At 49.8% G+C, this 19,932-nt stretch overlaps 1 protein-coding gene across 3 annotated transcripts in view; it reads right to left on the reverse strand.

Annotated features, from left to right (window-relative positions):
• LOC115640012 (hematopoietic lineage cell-specific protein-like) overlaps positions 1-19,932 on the reverse strand; it is a 77,289-nt gene that overhangs the window by 26,652 nt on the left and 30,705 nt on the right. For all 3 annotated transcript variants that reach the window (XM_030543013.1, XM_030542976.1, XM_030542924.1), the window contains exon 4: positions 2,316-2,445. In XM_030543013.1, coding sequence (XP_030398873.1) covers positions 2,316-2,445 — 130 coding nt within the window. The remainder of the gene's footprint in view (positions 1-2,315; positions 2,446-19,932) is intronic.

Below are 19,932 nucleotides of genomic sequence, written 5' to 3' on the forward strand. Positions count from 1 at the left end.
CATCGGTGATCTTCCAGAAAACACCATCCTGGCCACTATGGATGTAGAAGCCCTCTACACCAACATTCTACACAAAGATGGACTACAAGCTATCAGGAACAGTATCCCTGATAATATCACAGCTAACCTGGTGGCTGAACTTTGTGACTTTGTCCTCACCCATAACGATTTCACATTTGGGTACAATATATACCTTCAAGTCAGCGGCACTCCTATAGGTACCTGCATGGCCCCACAGTATGCCAACATCTTAATGGCTGACTTAAAACAACGCTTCCTTAGCTCTCGTTCCCTAATGCCCCAACTCTACTTACGCTACATTGATGACATCTTCATCATCTGGACCCATGGAAAAGAAGCCCTTGAGGAATTCCACCAAAATTTCAATAATTTCCATCCCACCATCACCCTCAGCCTAGACCAATCTACACAAGTGGTCCATTTCCTGGACTCTACTGTGCTAATAAGCGATGGTCACATAAACACCATCCTATACCAGAAACCTACTGACCACTATACTTACCGACATGCCTCCAGCTTTCATCCAGACCACATCATACGATCCATTGTCTACAGCCAAGCTCTAAGATAAAACCATATTTGCTCCAATCCCTCAGACAGGGACAAACACCTATAAGGTCTCTATCAAGCATTCCTACAACTACAATACCCAGCTGCTGAAGTGAAAAAACAGATTGACAGAGCCAGAAGAGTACCCAGAAGTCACCTACTACAGGACAGGCCCAACAAAGAAAATAACAGAACACCACTAGCCGTCACCTTCAGCAGCCAACTAAAACCTCTCCAGCGCATCATCAAAGATCTACAAACTACCCTGAAAGATGATCCCTCACTCTCACAGATCTTGGGAGACAGACCTATCCATTCTTACAGACAGTCCCCCAACCTGAAGCAAATACTCACCAGCAACCACACACCACGCAACAAAACACTAACCCAGGAACCTATCCTTTCATCAAAGCCCAATGCCAACTCTGTCCACCTATCTATTCAAGTGACATCATCATAGGACCTAATCACATCAGCCATGCCATCAGGGGCTCATTCACCTGCACATCTACCCCAATGCGATATATGCCATCATGTGCCAGCTATGCCCCTCTGCCATGTACGTTGGCCAAACCGGACAGTCTCTACGCAAAAGCATAAATGGACACAAATCTGACATCAGAAATCATAACATTCAAAAACCAGTAGGAGAACACTTCAACCTCTCTGGGCACTCAGTAACAGACCTAAAGGTGGCAATTTTGCAAAAGAAAAGCTTCAAAAACAGACTCCAATGAGAAACCGCTGGACTTGAATTAATATGCAAATTAGACTCTATCAACTTAGGCTTGAATAGAGACTGGGAATGGCTGAGCCATTACATACATTGAATCTGTTTCCCCATGTTAAGAATTCTCACACCTCTTGTCAAACTGTCTGTAATGGGCTATCTTGATTATCACTACAAATGTTTTTTCTCTTAATTAATTAGCCTCTAAGAGTTGGTAGGACAACTCTCACCTTTTCATGTTCTCTCTCTGTGTGTGTGTGTGTCTATATTATATATATATAGACACACACACACACACACATACACATATATATACACACCTCCTCACTATATGTTCCATTCTATGCATCTGATGAAGTGGTCTGTAGCCCACAAAAGCTCAAATAAATTTGTTAGGCTCTAAGGTGCCACAAGTACTCCTGTTCTTTTTTCGTGAAGAGGTGCTTTAGCCAAACACAAGTTATGGGGCTCAATACAGAGGAAACAGTAAAATTGAATGGCCTGTGCTCTACAGATCAGACTAGATGATCTAATGGTCATTTCTATCCTTAAACTCTCTGGATCTATGAATGAACTCTCTCTATGCCGCTGTGCCGTGAGCCCACCTGCATCAGCATGTTCAATTCTGGTACTCTTAAGGGCATGTAACTAGGAGGAATCAGATAGATTTAAGAAAGGGGATGATTATGACAATTAATCAGGAAATATTCCCTGTCAGGAAGATGGATTTGGCTGGGAATCATCCCATCAGGAGAAAGGTTGGGTACTCCATCATGTGGGACATTTAAAGTTAGTAGAGCTTTATCTGGTCTAACAGTTCATTAGGAATAATCCTGCTCTGGTCCATGGGGAGGGAGATGGGTGGGGCTGCACAGATCTATTCCACTTCTAACTTCTTTAAGTCTCTGTTCCTGCTCTTTCCCTGCTGTGGAACAGTCACTCAGACAGTCCCACCCCTCCACTGCTGGGACAGGAAACTCTCTGCAGAGAACAGACAAGACACAGCAGCTTTTACCTTATCCATTCGATCCTTCTCTGTTCCAAATTTGCCCCCGTATCCATAAGAGGCCTTGGGCCCAATCTCCAGCTCCTTCTTCTTGATGACTTCATGTTCCTCAGACACCTTGCTCCTCAACTGATGGATGCTGGGAAGAAATAGAGGGTCAGGGCAAATCACTACAAAACCCCTCAGACTTGGTTCAACCCAACAGTCGTTACACTCCATTACAGACTGGAGCATGCTGCAGTGCAAATTGTATCATTATCTGTGGAATCTGAGTCAGACGGCCCATTTTCACTGGAGGGATTGTTATTAACAGGACACCAGTGGAACAGGGAATGTGAGGAGTTAGGCTGGAAGCAACTCAGCCACAGGGATTAATAAATCTAATTGTCCAACATAATCTGCCTCCAGCCTCACTGTTTGCAAATGAAACACAGACCAGGCCTATGGCATTGCCTCTTTAGACCCATCAGTGCACTTCACAGCCAGGGGCCGCATCATGTGGCCAAGGTTCAGGTGCTCCTCAGTGAGGCAGATATGAACTCTGCAGCCTCAGTGTAGCAACCTCGTGTAATGAAGCTCTGGAGATTTGGATGTGAAAATGAACAGTCCATTCAGCATGATGCCCCCTTCCTCTTGTGCACTATGACATTATTTACACTTTTCCTACATATTCCGTTTCCTACATGTGGTAGACTTTTGCACTGACAGTGCAGGGCAGCGCTGAAGAAGACATTGGGGAAGCTGGTGGTTGGGGAAGCCAGTTATGAGGGAAATGGGGATTGGAACCAGGGAGGAGCAGGAGACGTTTTGGGAAGTGAGGTAAGCACATTCACTGGTCACTCTGTTGCCGGGATCAGCAGCAGGGAAGTAGTTTCAGAGTTGACACCCCATTGGTAAGACTGGGGCAGTTCTTGTAATGGAATGCTAAACTATATTATACTATTCAGCCACTAGCTGGCACTATGCATAAAACACCTTATTTAAATGACCCTCAACCATACCAGGTAGATCATGAAAGGATCTTATGCTGAACAGAGCTGTGGTGTATAAATGAGCTCTGTGGCCAGTCCATATTTAGCACAGGGACATGACATGGTGTCAGGAGTAAACTACGAACAAAAACAGAAGGACCAAAGCAACAAAGAATTCAGGATCTCATCCATATGCCCTGTGACGAACTGGGAAAGTTCTTAATGTTTTCTCTGAGTACTGTGTTGGTGCCTCAGTGTCCCCATGGCAGTTCTTAAGTATCTGGCAGAGCAAAGGGCCAGTGCACCTAAATACCTGACACTCTGTCTCCTAGCAACTGATGGCCTGGGCCCCTCCCCTGGAAAGGTGCCAGCTGAAGGTGTTGGAGACAAAGGGATCAGGTGACCTCCTGACCCGGGAAAGGGGCTGAGGAGAGAAGAGGGGCTGGGAGCGGTTGTTAGTCTGGAGCTGGCTGGGGTCGAGGGTGGAGGGCAGACCTGAGGGTCTGGCTCACTGCCCCCCAGAATGGACCCAGCCGAGGGGTCCGGTTCGTTGTATCTACAAGCTCTGTTTTAGACCCTGTTCCTGTCATCGAATAAACCTCTGTTTTACTGGCTGGCTGAGAGTCACGTCTGACTGCAAAGTGGGGGGTGCAGAACCCGGTGGCTTCCCCAGGACCCCGCTGGGGTGGACTCGCTGTGGGAAGCGCACGGAGGGGCAGAGGATGCTGAATGCTCCAAGGAGAGACCCAGGAGGTGAAGCTGTGTGAGCTTCTTGCCCTGAACAAGTCTGCTCCAAGGGAGAGGAGGTTCCCCAAAGTCCTGACTGGCTTGGTGGGGAGCAGTTCCAGAGCATCGCCCGGGGACTCCGTGACAACTGGTGTCAGAAGTGGGATGTACTGCACCCCGTGAATGGCACTGCTTGCAGTAAGTGACTGGGGAGCAGTAAAACAAAGGAGGGATAATGAGGACCAGGCATGCTGAAGGCTCAGGGTGGAATGGTTTCAGGGGGCAGTTAACCTCTGGGAGTGTGTGACCGGCGAGAAGGACTGCTGGAGTAACAGGGTCCCCTGAGGACTGCAGCGAGCAGTCTCAGGGGCGGAGGAGCTTGCCGCTCGACCCTGGGAGAGAGAAGGATTTTTGCAGTAGCAGGGTTCCCCGGGGGATTGCAGGAGCAGTCCCAGGGGCGGAGGAGTCTGCAGCTCGACCCTGGCAAAGAGGTGGTGACCACGAGAAGGGTTGGCACACCAGGGATTCTTCCTGGAAACCATGGGGGAGCCAAGAGCACACAGGCCTGTGAGTCCAGAGCCACTTGGGAACGATGAAGTGATGGCCTATCACCATCTCCTTGAGAAGGACATTGTGATCCTGTGCACAAAGAGAGGGTTACGCATGGGAAAATTCACCAAGGTACAGTTAATCGTGCAGTTGAAGGAGAAGCACTGCTCTGAGGAGCAGATTCCTGGCCCAGATGGGGCTACAAGAGGATCTGAGAGCAGCTGGAGCATCAGCCAGGCATCCCCGGGAGTCTGGTCCCCAATCAGACGAGGGTCTTCACGATTGGGTTCCCCATCAGGAGATTGGAGACGGATGGGATGGGAGCAGAGCCCGAGAGAGCGAGAGGACCATGAAAGAAAGCAAGAGCCTGAGGAAAAGCTGCAGGAGAAGCAGCAGCAGCGTGGACTCGTGATGGTGGAGCAGAGGGACATAGGGGGCTGCCCAGGGGTCAGTGGGGAAACACGCCTGCGAGGGCGAGACCCTGGGACAGAGAGAACTGTGGTGGTGCAGCCCCAGATGCTGAGGGACTGTGGGACCTGGGTGAAGTTCCCTGGGGTGAAGCCCCTCGCCCTGCCTATGGCCCAGATCCCTGTGCAGACCCAGGAGGCGTCGGGCTGGCTGGTAGTTGGGGTTCTCCAGGATATCGGCTGGGAGGCCCTGTTGGGGGGTGACTGTCTCCCCATGGGACAGGATCCAGGCCCTGCTCCTGTAACGGCCGAGGGTTTGAATTCAAATCCAGGGAACCAATTGGCTAGGATGGAAATGGTCAGTGAAAATGCAAATAACCTGGCTGGCAGGGGGGAGGGGCTGCTGGGCTCAGGATACCTGCCTACCTGTAACCAGCCCCCTGGGGCTGAGTGGGAGGGAGAGATGCTCCCCGCCTCCCTGCACACCGGAGAGGGGGCTCACGCTGGCTCTGATGCTGTGACCAGAGCAGAGAGCTCGCTGCCTGTCCCCACTGGGACAGCAAGGGCAGCGCTGAGCACGGGGGGAGCTGAGACCCCAGCTGAGTGGGGGGACACCCGGGCAGGGCAGGTCAGCTGCCAAACAGGTTTGCCTGGTCCAGACGTGCTGCTGGGAAGTGATTACACAGCAGGGAGGGAGCTACTAGGGACAGGGCTCAGGGGGGCTGTGACCCCAGGCCCAGCCAGCGAGAGGGAGCAGGTCCCACTCCCTGCTCCAGCTGCTGAATCCCAGACCGAGCTGCAGAAGGATCCCTCCTTGGAGAAGCTGAGGGAACTTGCTGGCCACAGCGCTGCAAACCTCCTTGGGGAAGGCTGCAGGACTGGAGAAGGGATTCCTGTACCGGGAATGGGCTCCCCAAGGGGAAGTAGAACTGGGGGGAATCGGGAGGCAGCTGGTGGTGCTCCAGGAATGCACAGGGCTCTTCCCATTTGAGCTGCTGGATGGGAGGAGAGTGAGGGGACCCCTGGACCTGAAGAGGGAGGATTGGATGGAGAAGGGGGAAGACCCCCGGGGGGATCTCTTCCCTGAGGTGGGAGCCAATCTCCCCATCAGGTGTTCCCCATTCAGAGTCATTGGGAAAGCAACCCAGATCCTGGAGAGAGAGGTCAGGAACATCCTGGCTTTAGATGGGATCCAGCCGTTTTACAGCCCATGGGCCTCACCCATGGGGCTGATCCCCAAGCGAGACAGGATGATCTGGTTTTATGGGGGCTATCAGAAGCTTATAGCCATCACAGTGTCCGATGCCGACCGCATGCCTAGGCCTGGGGAGATTCTAGACAAGCAGAGGGCGATGGAGAACTTGGCCCTGGCAGACACTGATAACATGTGCATCTTTAGCCTGACCTGGGAGGAACAGGTGTCCCAGGTGAAGAGGGGGCTGGGCTGCCTCAAGGAGGTGGGACTGACGGTAAAAGCTGGAAAGTGCAAGGGGGGACAGCAGAGGTGTTGTGTCTGGACCACAAAGTGGGAAGCGGCTGCCCAAGCCCAGAGCTGGCAAAGGCCAAGATGGGGGCTCTTAACCAAGGGAGCCCGAATTGCAGCCCAGAGTGCTGGGAGAAGACCCCGTCCCAGTTTGAACCCCAGGGGTATTGGGGATAGCAAAAGGACTCACACCGAGGAATGGGAGAGATGCTGGGGCATCCATAGGAACGTTGGTGGGTTCGAACTTCCCCAGGTCACTGGCTGGAGTGACCTCGCTCAGTTCGGTCTCGAAGGGGGGAGAGATGTGACGAACTGGGAAAGTTCTTAATGTTTTCTCTGAGTACTGTGTTGGTGCTTCAGTGTCCCCATGGCAGTTCTTAAGTATCTGGCAGAGCAAAGGGCCAGTGCACCTAAATACCTGACACTCTGTCTCCTAGCAACTGATGGCCTGGGCCCCTCCCCTGCAAAGGTGCCAGCTGAAGGTGTTGGAGACAAAGGGATCAGGTGACCTCCTGACCCGGGAAAGGGGCTGAGGAGAGAGGAGGGGCTGGGAGCGGTTGTTAGTCTGGAGCTGGCTGGGGTCGAGGGTGGAGGGCAGACCTGAGGGTCTGGCTCACTGCCCCCCAGAATGGACCCAGCCGAGGGGTCCGGTTCGTTGTATCTACAAGCTCTGTTTTAGACCCTGTTCCTGTCATCGAATAAACCTCTGTTTTACTGGCTGGCTGAGAGTCACGTCTGACTGCAAAGTGGGGGGTGCAGAACCCGGTGGCTTCCCCAGGACCCCGCTGGGGTGGACTCGCTGTGGGAAGCGCACGGAGGGGCAGAGGATGCTGAATGCTCCAAGGAGAGACCCAGGAGGTGAAGCTGTGTGAGCTTCTTGCCCTGAACAAGTCTGCTCCAAGGGAGAGGAGGTTCCCCAAAGTCCTGACTGGCTTGGTGGGGAGCAGTTCCAGAGCATCGCCCAGGGACTCCGTGACATGCCCAGCTTCAATAATCTGGAGAACTTCAGCTTTGACAAACCTTCAGAATGGACAGACTAGAAACAAGATTTTGTGAGATTTTGCTTTGCTACTAAGCTTCACAAGGAAACTGGGGATACACAGGTTATCTTCTTTAATTTATGCTCTGGGGAAACAAGTAGAGCATATCTTTAAATCCTCTGACTTGACTGAAGACAGTCACGAGGATGACTATTAAAGGGTTATGGCTATGTTTCAAGCATACTTTATACCTCAGAGAAATGTGTTTTATGAAAGAGCAAGTTTTCACCAGAGAATTCAAGAACCAGGGGAAAATGTAGAATGTTTTATAAGAGCTCTGCATACGTTAGCTGAAAACTATGATTTTGGGGAATGCAAAATGTAAAAATATCAGAAACAGGTTGGTTATGGGGATAACAGATAAAACCTTTCACAGCAGCTATAACCTAAGAGAGATTTAATCCTAGCGATAGCTATACATAGAGCAAAGGTTAAAAGTCATTATCATAAAACCTCTGTGGCAAGGAGAGAGAATTCCCATGCTAAGAGGGACAAATTCCAGCCTACATGCACAAGGTGTGGAAAAAATCATATCCCAAGAGCTGATCCATGTCCAGCCAGAGGCACCTGGTGTAATAAATGCAGGCTATATCCTGCATTAAGGAAGTCAGGGAGCTGGTTCATACTACAGACAATCAAGCGCCATTCTTTCTTGGATCTGACACAGAACCAGTTTGGACAGTAAAACTGAATATTCATGGCAAGACTATTGACTTTAAAACTGACTCAGGAACTGATGTCACAGTCATCTCAGAAGGGACTGACAAGTCACCTTCAACCCCTCCCAGAGCTGAAGTTACTCTGATTAGCCCTGGAGGTATTCTGAACTTGGGCCAATTCACCACAGAAACAACTTTCAAAGACAACAGCTTTGCATTCAGGGTTTATGTGATTAAAGGATCACTGACCATCAGCCTTCCCAGCTGCAGCGTGGCAGCCATGATGGGCCTAGTGAGAAATGTGGAAGAAATTGATGGAATAGTGGGTCATATTGGACTTTAAGGACATCCAATACAAATCACTTTAAGAGACAATGCTGAACCATATAGGGTACATACACCTCGCAGGATTCCTATCCCCTTACTACATAAAGTGGAAACTGAGTTAAACAGAATGGAGTGGATTGGCATAATCAAGAAAATCTCTGAGCCAACAGCATGGTGTGCCCCAATGGTACCATTTATAAAGCAAAATGGAAAAATAAAAATATGTGTGGATCTTAAAAGCCTCAATGAAGCAGCTGTGAGAGAACAATATATCCTCTCTGCACTGGGTGACTTCCTTCCCAAAGTGAAAGGAGCTACAATATTCTGCAAGCTGGATGTCTCGAGATTCCAGCAGATTCCTTTATCCAAAGAAAGTGCTAAAATGACTACATTTATCAGATCTTTTAAGAGATTTTGCTTTCGAAGATTACCCTTTGGGATTACCAGCGCACCTTTAATTTTCCAAAGACTGATGGCAGAACTGTTAATGAACACAAATGGAGTTGTGATTTCATGGCTGATATTCTGATATATGGATCTTCAATGGAAGAACACAACAAAACACTCATCCTAAGCCTAATTGGTTAGTCTGGACAGAAGCAAAACAAGGAAAAATGTGTTTCCTGCCTACCCCAAATTGAGTTTTGGGGATAGACAATAAACAAAGATGGGATCTGTCCTAGCCCTGAGAAAGTAAAAGCCATTCGCAAATTGAATGCACCAATTCATGTACCATAACTGAGATGCACACTGGGAATGGCATATGACCTTGGTTGATACTTTCCGGACCTTTCTACAGTGACAAAACCATTGAATGTATTATTAAAATCCAACACCTTTTGGTTATGGGTGGGGGGGGCAAATAAAAAAACTGCCTTCAAATGATCTCTGCTGCTCCAGTTCTCAAGTATTACAATGTGAACAAACCCATAATGGTCAGTGAGGATACAAGGAGCTACGGCTTACGTGGTGTATTGTTGCAACAACAGCGCTCAGAGTGGAAGCCAGATGCATTTTGCTCTTGCGCACTCATAGAAGTAGAAAAATGATATGCACAGATTGGCAAGCGGTGCCTGCCAAGTGTATGGGCATGTTAGAACTTTAACAGATATCTGTGTGGACTAGATTCATTTCTGCTGATAAACAGACCACAAACCACTTGTAACTCTCAGCAATGAAGAAGACCTGGATCAAGCACATCTGAGATGCCAGAGTCTATTGCTAAGGTTAATGTGATTTAACCTAGGGTGACCAGATGTCCAGATTTTATAGGGATAGTTCTGATTTGGGAGTCTTTTTCTTATATAGGCTTCTATTACCCCCCTACCCCTGTCCTCTGATTTTTCACATTTGCTGTCTGGTCACCCTAATTTAACCCAATTACTAAATATGTTCCTGGGAACAATCTGGGACTAGCAGACATTCCATTATGGAGCCCAGCATCACACTCAGCAACCCGTGAGCTCAGAGCTGATGTAAAGGTGTATGTGGATGCTGTGGACACATACAGACCAGTGTCAGAAAAGAGATGACTAGCTCCAAAAAGCAATTACAACAGACACACAACTTCAGGAAGTTCTAAGTTACATTGGGGTGGCTGGCCCAAGTATCTAAACCTAAACCACACTAAAGAAGTGACAAGACACTACTTTGCAGTGCGTGAATAACTAAGCAAGTCAAATGCACTCATTGTTAAAGGCAATTACATTGTAATTACAAACTAAATGAGAAGAGAAATCCTAAACCTCACCTATGAAGGGAATCATTGATTAACTAAATGCCATGAATGGGCCAACCAGTAAATGTGGTGGCCAGGCATCAGCAAGGACATAAAGTGCCTGCATGTGAACCTTGCAGAACTAATGGACCATCACAACACAAAGAACCTTTAGTAACAACACCCCTACCAAATAGACCTTGGAAGAACTAGGTGCAGATTTATGCATATTCAGAGGACATCATGACCTTGTCATCATGAACTATTTTTCCAGGTGTATAGAAATAATGTGATTGACAGACTTACCATGTCATAGTTTTATTGAGAAACTGGTGCCCATTTGCTCACTTCGGCATTCCAGAACAGCTAGTGACAGACAATGGACCACAATTCACTGAAGCAGAATTTAAGTCATTCTAAACAAAATATGATTTTGATCATATTACTAGCAGCCCATGTTACCTCCAAGTAAATGGAGAGACAGAGAGTGTACAGACAGCCAAGAAATCCTACAGCAGGAAGATCCATTCTTTGCCCTTCTGAGGTACAGACCAACACCAACAGCAGCTACTCAATGTAGTCCAGCACAACTCCTGATGGGAAGACAATTCGGACCAAGTTTTGAAAAGAACCTATTTCCAAAACGGCCAGACATGAAGAGAGCGACTGAACTGGATAAAAACCTAAAAAATCTTATGAACACTTTTACAGCAGATGTCACTCAGAGAACTGCCAGGCCTAGAAACTGCTGACTGTGTTCAAGTCAAATTGGATGGAAAAAATGAATGGACAAGTCCAGAGATCGTTGTTTAAAAAGAACAAAAAATGAATTCCACACCCAGATCAGATGTGAGCAGGATAGACTGTCCACATCTACAGTTTGTTCTTCAGCAACAGCAATCAACAGGGGAAACTCTACAGACAGCAGGTGCAGAAGACGATGACTCAAGCCTTCCAAACCGACCAGTCAGTCGTGGCTACTAATGGACAGCCGGATGACCAAGCTGTTATGCCTTCAGATCGTGTAATTAGAAAAATAGTGTGATTCAGACACACTTGACTTATTGATCTGTACTGAACTTCAAAGACCATGTAATAATGTAAATGGTAGGAATGTAGAACTTAAAGAGGGAGATGTCATGGAATGCTAAATTGTATTTTACTGTTCGGCCACTAGGTGGCACTTTGTATAAAATACCTTACATAAACAATAATAAATAATAATAAACGAACCTCACCCATAGCCCGCAGAGCATTAAAAGATTTTATGACTGCCTAGGAAGGAGTACTGTGGAAAGGGATCTGGGGGGTCATAGTGGACCACAAGCTAAATATGAGTCAACAGTGTAACTCTGTTAGAGGTGAAAGTAAGCTGGTGTGGCAAGAGCCAGTACGCCGTCCCAGACTGCACTGGCTTCCGCCGCCAGGATTAAAAGGGCTCTGGGCTCCTCGCAGTGGTGGGAGCTCTGAGCCCTTTAAATCCCGCCTGCAGCTCCCGTGGTCGGGCTGGGGCCAGGATTTAGAGGGCTCGGAGCTTCCTGCAGCCACAGGAGCTCCGGGCCCTTTAAATCCTGCCTGCAGCTTTGGTGGCCGGGCTGGGGCTGGGATTTAAAGGGCTCTGGGCTCTCCACAGCCACGGGAGCCCCGAGCCCTTTAAATCCAAGCTGGAGCTGCAGTGGGGATTTAAAGGGGGCCTTTTAATTTGCCTGTGAGCCCCAGGGGCTCCCAGCCACCTTTGCAGCTGGGAGCCCCGGGTTGATTTAAAGCCCAGGGGCTCCCATCTGCAGCTGGTGCCCCAGGGCCTTTAAATCTTGAGAGGCCCCACCTCTTCTGGTTGAGGCCATGCCCCCTTCAGGACTCCAGCAGTACCAGTAAGTCCTGTATGTTACTTTCACCCCCGAACTCTGTTGCAAAAAACGCAAACATCGTTCTGGGCTGTATTAGCAGAAATGTTGTAAGCAAGACACGAGAAGTATTTCTTCCACTCTGCTCCATTCTAATTAGGCCTCAACTGGAGTATTGTGTCCAGTCCTGGGTGCCACATTTCAGGAAAGATGTGGATAAATTGGAGAAAATCCAGAGAAAAGCAATAAAAATAATTAAAAGTCTAGAAAACATGACCTATGAGGGAAAATGGAAAAAAAATGGGTTTGTTTAGTCTGGAGAAGAGAAAACAGAGGGGACATGATAACAGTTTTCAAGTACATAAAAGGTTATTACAAGGAGGAGGGAGAAAACTTGTTCATCTTAGCCTCTAAGGACAGAACAAGAAGCAATGGGCTTAAACTGCAGCAAGGGAGGTTTAGGTTGGATAGTACGAAAAAATTCCTAACTCTCAGGGTGGTTAAACACTGGAATAAATTGCCTAGGGAGGTTGTGGAATCTCCATCATTGGAGATTTTTAAGTGCAGGTTAGACCTGTCAGGGATGGTCTAGATCAGAGGTGGACAACCTGTGGCTCCAAAGTAGGGTGATCAGATCACAAAAACAAAATATTGGGACACATGGCGGGACAGGGTGCTGCCGAAGCAAAAAAAAAAAAAAAAAAAAAAAAAAAAAAAAAAAAGCTGGAGTGCCACCAAAGCCAAATATTGGGACAAATGGCATCTCGACAATACATCCGTCAGGACGCAGGACAAACAGTTGAATATCAGGACAGTCTCGATTTTATTGGGACATCTGGTCACCCTACTCCGAAGCCATATGTGGCTCTTCAGAAGTTAATATGCGGCTCCTTGTATATGCACTGACTCCGGGACTGGAGCTACAAGCGCCAGCTTTCCAATGTGCTGGGGGGGGGTGTGGATGTGATGCAGTAGGGACTGTCTGTGTGGGGAGTGGGAGAGCAGGGGAGGACTTTAGGGGATGGACGATGCCAGGGCCTGTAACCTGAGCTAGGTAAGGGAGGGGAAAGGTCAACACCTTTGCCCGGGAAGGGGACAAAGGAAGGGAGTGGCAAGAGGGAAGCAGTTTGAGTCTGGGCTTGGGGCTGGATGGGCGGAATTCAGGATATCCTAGCTAGGATCCAAGCACCCTGAAAGCCCAGAAGGACTCGGTGGAGGGGTCCTGACTGTGCCTGCAAGCTCTGCTGTAACCGATGTTCCTGTTGTCCAATAAACCTTCTGTTTTACTGGCTGGCTGAGAGTCACTGTGGGTCCCAGGAAGAGGGGTGCAGGGCTGGACTCCCCCACACTCCGTGACAACTGGTGGCAGCGGCGGGAGATATTGCACCCCGTGGACGGCGCTTCCTGCAGTAAGTGACTGGGGAGCAGTAAAACGAAGGGGTGATTAACCCCTGGGAGTGTGTGCCCAGTGAGAAGGACTTTGCAGTAACAGGGTCCCCCGGGGGATTGAAGCGAGCGGTCCCAGGGGCGGAGGAGTCTACAGCTCGACCCTGGCAGAGAGGTGGTGACCTCACGAAGGGCTGGTGCACTAGGGGTCCCCTTGGAAACCGTGGGGAGCGGCGAGCACCCCGGCCTGTGAGTGGCCAGCAGGAAGATGTATGCCAAGCGGCGCAAGTGCGACCTGCTGGAGCTGTGCAAGCAGAGGGGGCTGTGCCCGGGGAGGCTCAGCAAGGACCAGCTGATTGCCCAGCTGGAGCAGGGAGACTGCATGAATGAACGGAGCCCTGTCTCTGAGGGAAGCAGCTGGGCAGATGCAGCGCAGGCACCAGAGTCTGTCCCCACTGGGAGTGGTCAGCCGGCGGACGAGGGCTTCCCGAGACCCCCCCTTTCTAGGCCTAGGGGAAGGGCGGGGAGGACCCCAGTGTATACTGAGGGCACCGTGACACCCCTGGCCAGCAGGGGATCCGCCCGGTGAAGCTCACCCCCCAGCAGGGGATCCTCCTGGCAACGCTCGGCATCCATGGAGCGGATGCGGCTGGAATATGAAAGGGAGCTGAAATGGGAGAAGCTCGAGTTAAAGAGGCAAGAGCTGGAGGAGAAGGAGAACCAGCGTAAATATGAGCGGGAGGAGAAGGAGAAATAGCGTAAACATGAGCTGGACTTGGCCCGGCTGAGGAGAAGTGAGGCCCCGGCTGTGGTGAGTGAGGGGGGACCCAAGCCTACAAAGAGCTTTGATAAGCACTTGCTGCCCCGGTGTAAGGAGGGGGAGGACATAGATACCTTCCTGACGGCCTTTGAGAATGCCTGCAAGCTGCACAGGGTTGACCCTGCAGATAGGATCGCAGTTCTCACCCCCTTACTGGACTCCACAGCCGTGGAGGTGTACGGCCAACTGAAAGGGGCGGAGGCAGGGGACTACGAACTGTTCAAACAGGTCCTGCTCCACGAGTTTGGGCTGACTCCTGAGATGTACCGGAAAAAGTTCCGGAGCCAGCGTAAAACCCGTGAGGTCACATACCTACAACTGGTCAACCGGGAGCAGAGGTATGCCCGCAAGTGGACAGCTGGGGCCCAAACTAAAGAGGACCTGCTTGATTCATACTGGAACACCTGTATGAGCAGTGCCCATCCGACTTGAGGCTGTGGTTGATGGACCAGAAGCCGGAGAACCCACAGCACGCAGGCCAGATGGCCGACCAATTTGTGGACAGTCGGGCAGGGGATGGCAGGGAGGAGTCTCGAAGGAGCAAGCCTGCCTCAACGCAGAGAGAGAGTCATCATGGGACCTCCCAAAGGGGGCCTATGGAGAACCCCCCCAAAAGAGGAACATCCAGCGGCAGGTCCCTCCGACCCACTCAAGGGGACCCACGAGACATGGGCTGCTATCGCTGTGGCCAACGAGGTCACATACGGGCCCAGTGCCCCAAGCTCAGGGACAGACCAAACAGACCCAACCCACAGAGGGTAGATTGGGTAAAAACCCAATCGGAGGAGGGGCTACATTCCCAGGAAAGGGGGGCTGGCAACATACCACTTGTGGATGCTCCAGGCTCCGGGTTTTTGGTTTACTGGGTGGGCGCGGGGCTGCCCCTCCGGAAAGAGTGCATTGTTTCCCTGGAGGTAGATGGGAAGAAGGTCATTGGGTACTGGGACACGGGCGCAGAGGTGACGCTGGCCCGGCCCGAGGTGGTGGCCTCAGATCGGATGGTGCCCGACACCTACCTGACCCTGATGGGCATGGGCGGGACCCAATTCAAGGTGCCTGTGGCAAGGGTACACCTGAAATGGGGGGCCAAGGAGGGCCCCAAGGATGTGGGGGTACACCGATATTTGCCCACTGACGTGTTAATGGCCTAGTAACACCTAGAGTGACCTGGTCGTGACTCGTAGTCAGAGTCAGCAAAGGGCACTGCACCCCGACAACGGGGAAGGTACTCGACCCGAGGTGCAGGACCCTAACCCAGGGAGTGGGGAACGCCCAGGGGCATGGTTCAGAGAGGCTGCGGCCTCAGACCCAGCCAGCAAGAGAGAGCCGGTCCCCATCCCTGTCCCAGCTGCTGAGTTCCAGGCCGAGTTGCAGAAAGATCCCTCCTTGCGGAAGCACAGGGACCGGGCTGACCTTAGTGCAGTACAGTCCATGAGGAGAGGTTGCAAGGAGAGGTTCCTGTGGGAGAAGGGGTTCCTGTACTGAGAATGGGCTCCCCCAGGGGAAGTAGAGTCATGGGGGATCAGGAAGCAGCTGGTGGTTCCCCAGAAGTTTCTCACAAGCTGCTGTACCTGGCCCATGACATCCCTCTCGCAGGGCACCAGGGAATCCGACGCACCAGGCAGAGGCTGCTACAGAACTTTTACTGGCCTGGGGTCTTTACCCATATCCGACAGTACTGCCAATCCTGTGACCCCTGCCAGAGGGTGGGGAAGGCCCGGGCCAAGGAGAAAGCGGCTTTGAGGCCTTTACCCATCATAGAAGAACCTTTCCAGAAGGTGGCCATGGACATAGTGGGACCCCTCAGCAAGACGACCCGGTCAGGGAAGAAATACATCCTGGTGGTGGTGGATTTTGCCACTCGCTACCCCGAGGCGGTGGCCTTGTCCTCTATCGAAGTAGACACAGTGGCAGATGCGCTGCTGACAATTTTCAGCCGGGTGGGGTTCCCCAAGGAGGTCTTAACGGACCAGGGGTCCAACTTCATGTCGGCCCTGCTCCGGTCCTTATGGCAGAAATGTGGGGTCCAGCACAACTGGGCCTCAGCGTATCACCCCCAGTCCAACGGGCTGGTAGAAAGGTTCAACGGGACGCTGAAGAGGATGCTAAAAACATTTATGAACCAGCACCCGCAGGATTGGGACAAGTACTTACCTCACCTGCTGTTCGCGTACAGGGAGGTACCCCAGGAATCTACCGGGTTTTCACCTTTCGAACTGTTGTATGGAAGGCGGGTAAGGGGGCCCCTAGACCTGATGAGGGACGAATGGGAGGGGAAGGCCGCTCTCGAGGGAGAGTCAGTGGTGGAGTACGTCCTGACCTTCCGGGAAAGACTGGCTGAGCTCATGGGCCTGGCCAGGGAGAATCTGGCCCGAGCCCAGAGGAGGCAGAAGGTCTGGTATGACCGCACGGCACGGGCCGGTGCCTTCGCCACCGGGGATCAGGTGATGGTTCTCATCCCCGTGAGGAGAAACAAACTCCAGGCCGCTTGGGAAGGCCCCTTCAAGGTTATCAAGCAACTGAATGAGGTAAACTATGTGGTGGAGCAGTCAAACCGGGCACATCACCATCGGGTGTACCATGTGAACATGATGAAACCATACTATGACAGGGGGAATGTAGTGTTGGCCGTGTGTGGACATTGGGAGGAGCAGAGAGATGACCCCTTAGTGGATCTATTCCCTGGGACAAAAGCTGGTTCCCCCCGGAGGCGATTCCCCTCTCTGATCATCTGACTACTATCCCATGCTACTCATCCATGTAGGCACAAATGATACTGCGAGGTGCGATGCTGAGCAGATCAAGAGTGACTACAGGGCTCTGGGAGTACGGGTTAAGGAGTTTGGAGCGCAGGTGGTATTCTCTTCGATTCTTCCTGTTGAAGGTAGGGGTCCGGGCAGAAACAGATGCATCGTGGAGGTGAATGCCTGGCTGCGAAGATGGTGTCGCCAGGAGGGCTTTGGCTTCCTCGACCACGGGATGCTATTTGAGGAAGGACTGCTAGGAACAGATGGCGTTCACCTTTCGAAGCGGGGAAAGGCCTTATTTGCGCACAGACTGGCTAACCTAGTAAGGAGGGCTTTAAACTAGGTTCGACGGGGACAGGTGAGCAAAGCCCACAGGTAAGTGGGGAACAAGACCTGGGAGATGGGTTGGAAACAGGAGGGAGCACGGGCTATAATGGAAGAGAGGAAGGAGGGACAGGGCAAAGCTGGGAGGCAAGATCAAACCAGTATCTTAGATGCCTTTATACAAATGCAAGAAGTATGGGTAATAAGCAGGAAGAACTGGAAGTGCTAATAAATAAATTATTGGCATTACTGAAACTTGCTGGGATAATACACACAACTGGAATGTTGGTGTGGATGGGTATAGTTTGCTCAGGAAGGATAGACAGGGGAAAAAGGGAGGAGGTGTTGCCTTATACATTAAAAATGTACACACTTGGTCTGAGGTGGAGATGGACATAGGAGACAGAAGGGTGGAGAGTCTCTGGGTTAGGCTAAAAGGGGTAAAAAACACAGGTGATGTCGTGCTGGGAGTCTACTACAGGCCACCTAATCAGGCGGAAGAGGTGGATGAGGCTTTTTTCAAACAATTAACAAAATCATCCAAAGCCCAAGATTTGGTGGTGATGGGGGACTTCAACTACCCAGATATATGTTGGGAAAATAACACCGCGGGGCACAGACTATCCAATAAGTTCCTGGACTGCATTGCAGACAACTTTTTATTTCAGAAAGTTGAAAAAGCTACTAGGGGGGAAGCTGTTCTAGACTTGATCTTAACTAATAGGGAGGAACTTGTTGAGAATTTGAAAGTAGAAGGAAGCTTGGGTGAAAGTGATCATGAACTCATAGAATTTGCAATTCTAAGGAAAGGTAGAAGGGAGTACAGCAGAATAGAGACAATGGATTTCAGGAAGGCGGATTTTGGTAAGCTCAGAGAGCTGATAGGCAAGGTCCCATGGGAATTAAGACTGAGGGGAAAAACAACTGAGGAAAGTTGGCAGTTTTTCAAAGGGACGCTATTAAGGGCCCAAAAGCAAGTTATTCCGATGGTTAGGAAAGATAGAAAATGTGGCAAAAGACCACCTTGGCTTACCCTTGAGATCTTGCGTGACCTACAAAATAAAAAGGCGTCATATAAAAAATGGAAACTAGGTCAGATCACGAAGGATGAATATAGGCAAATAACACAGGAATGCAGAGGCAAGATTAGACAAGCAAAGGCACAAAATGAGCTCAAACTAGCTATGGGAATAAAGGGAAACAAGAAGACTTTTTATCAATACATTAGAAGCAAGAGGAAGACTAAGGACAGGGTAGGCCCACTGCTCAATGAGGAGGGGGGAACAGTAACGGGAGACTTGGAAATGGCAGAGATGCTTAATGACTTCTTTGTTTCGGTCTTCACTGAGAAGTCTGAAGGAATGTCTAGTATAGTGAATGCTTACGAGAAGAGGGTAGGTTTAGAAGAGAAAATAACGAAAGAGCAAGTAAAAAATCACTTAGAAAAGTTAGATGCCTGCAAGTCACCAGGGCCTGATGAAATGCATCCTAGAATACTCAAGGAGTTAATAGAAGAGGTATCTGAGCCTCTAGCTATTATCTTTGGGAAATCATGGGAGACGGGGGAGATTCCAGAAGACTGGAAGGGGGCAAATATAGTGCCCATCTATAAAAAGGGAAATAAAAACAACCCAGGAAATTACAGACCTGTTAGTGTAACTTCTGTGCCAGGGAAGATAATGGAGCAGGTAATCAAAGGCATCATCTGCAAACACTTGGAAGGTGGTAAGGTAATAGGGAATAGCCAGCATGGATTTGTAAAGAACAAATCGTGTCAAACCAATCTGATAGCATTCTTTGATAGGATAACGAGCCTTGTGGATAAGGGAGAAGCGGTGGATGTGATATACCTAGACTTTAGTAAGGCATTTGATACGGTCTCGCATGATATTCTTATAGATAAGCTAGGAAAGTACAACTTAGATGGGGCTACTATAAGGTGGGTGCATAACTGGCTGGATAACCGTACTCAGAGAGTAGTTGTTAATGGCTCCCAATCCTGCTGGAAAGGTATAACAAGTGGGGTTCCGCAGGGGTCTGTTTTGGGGCCGGTTCTGTTCAATATCTTCATCAACGATTTAGATGTTGGCATAGAAAGTACGCTTATTAAGTTTGCGGATGATACCAAACTGGGAGGGATTGCAACTGCTTTGGAGGACAGGGTCAAAATTCAAAATGATCTGGACAAGTTGGAGAAATGGTCTGAGGTAAACAGGATGAAGTTCAATAAAGATAAATGCAAAGTGCTCCACTTAGGAAGGAACAATCAGTTTCACACATACAGAATGGGAAGAGACTGTCTAGGAAGAAGTATGGCAGAAAGAGATCTAGGGGTCATAGTGGACCACAAGCTTAATATGAGTCAACAGTGTGATTACTGTTGCAAAAAAAGCAAACGTGATTCTGGGATGCATAAACAGGTGTGTTGTAAACAAGACACGAGAAGTCATTCTTCCGCTTTACTCTGCGCTGGTTAGGCCTCAACTGGAGTATTGTGTCCAGTTCTGGGCACCGCATTTCAAGAAAGATGTGGAGAAATTGGAGAGGGTCCAGAGAAGAGCAACAAGAATGATTAAAGGTCTTGAGAACATGACCTATGAAGGAAGGCTGAAGGAATTGGGTTTGT

The sequence above is a fragment of the Gopherus evgoodei genome, chromosome 1 (genome assembly GCF_007399415.2).
Source record: "Gopherus evgoodei ecotype Sinaloan lineage chromosome 1, rGopEvg1_v1.p, whole genome shotgun sequence".
NCBI classification, from domain to species: Eukaryota; Metazoa; Chordata; order Testudines; family Testudinidae; genus Gopherus; species Gopherus evgoodei.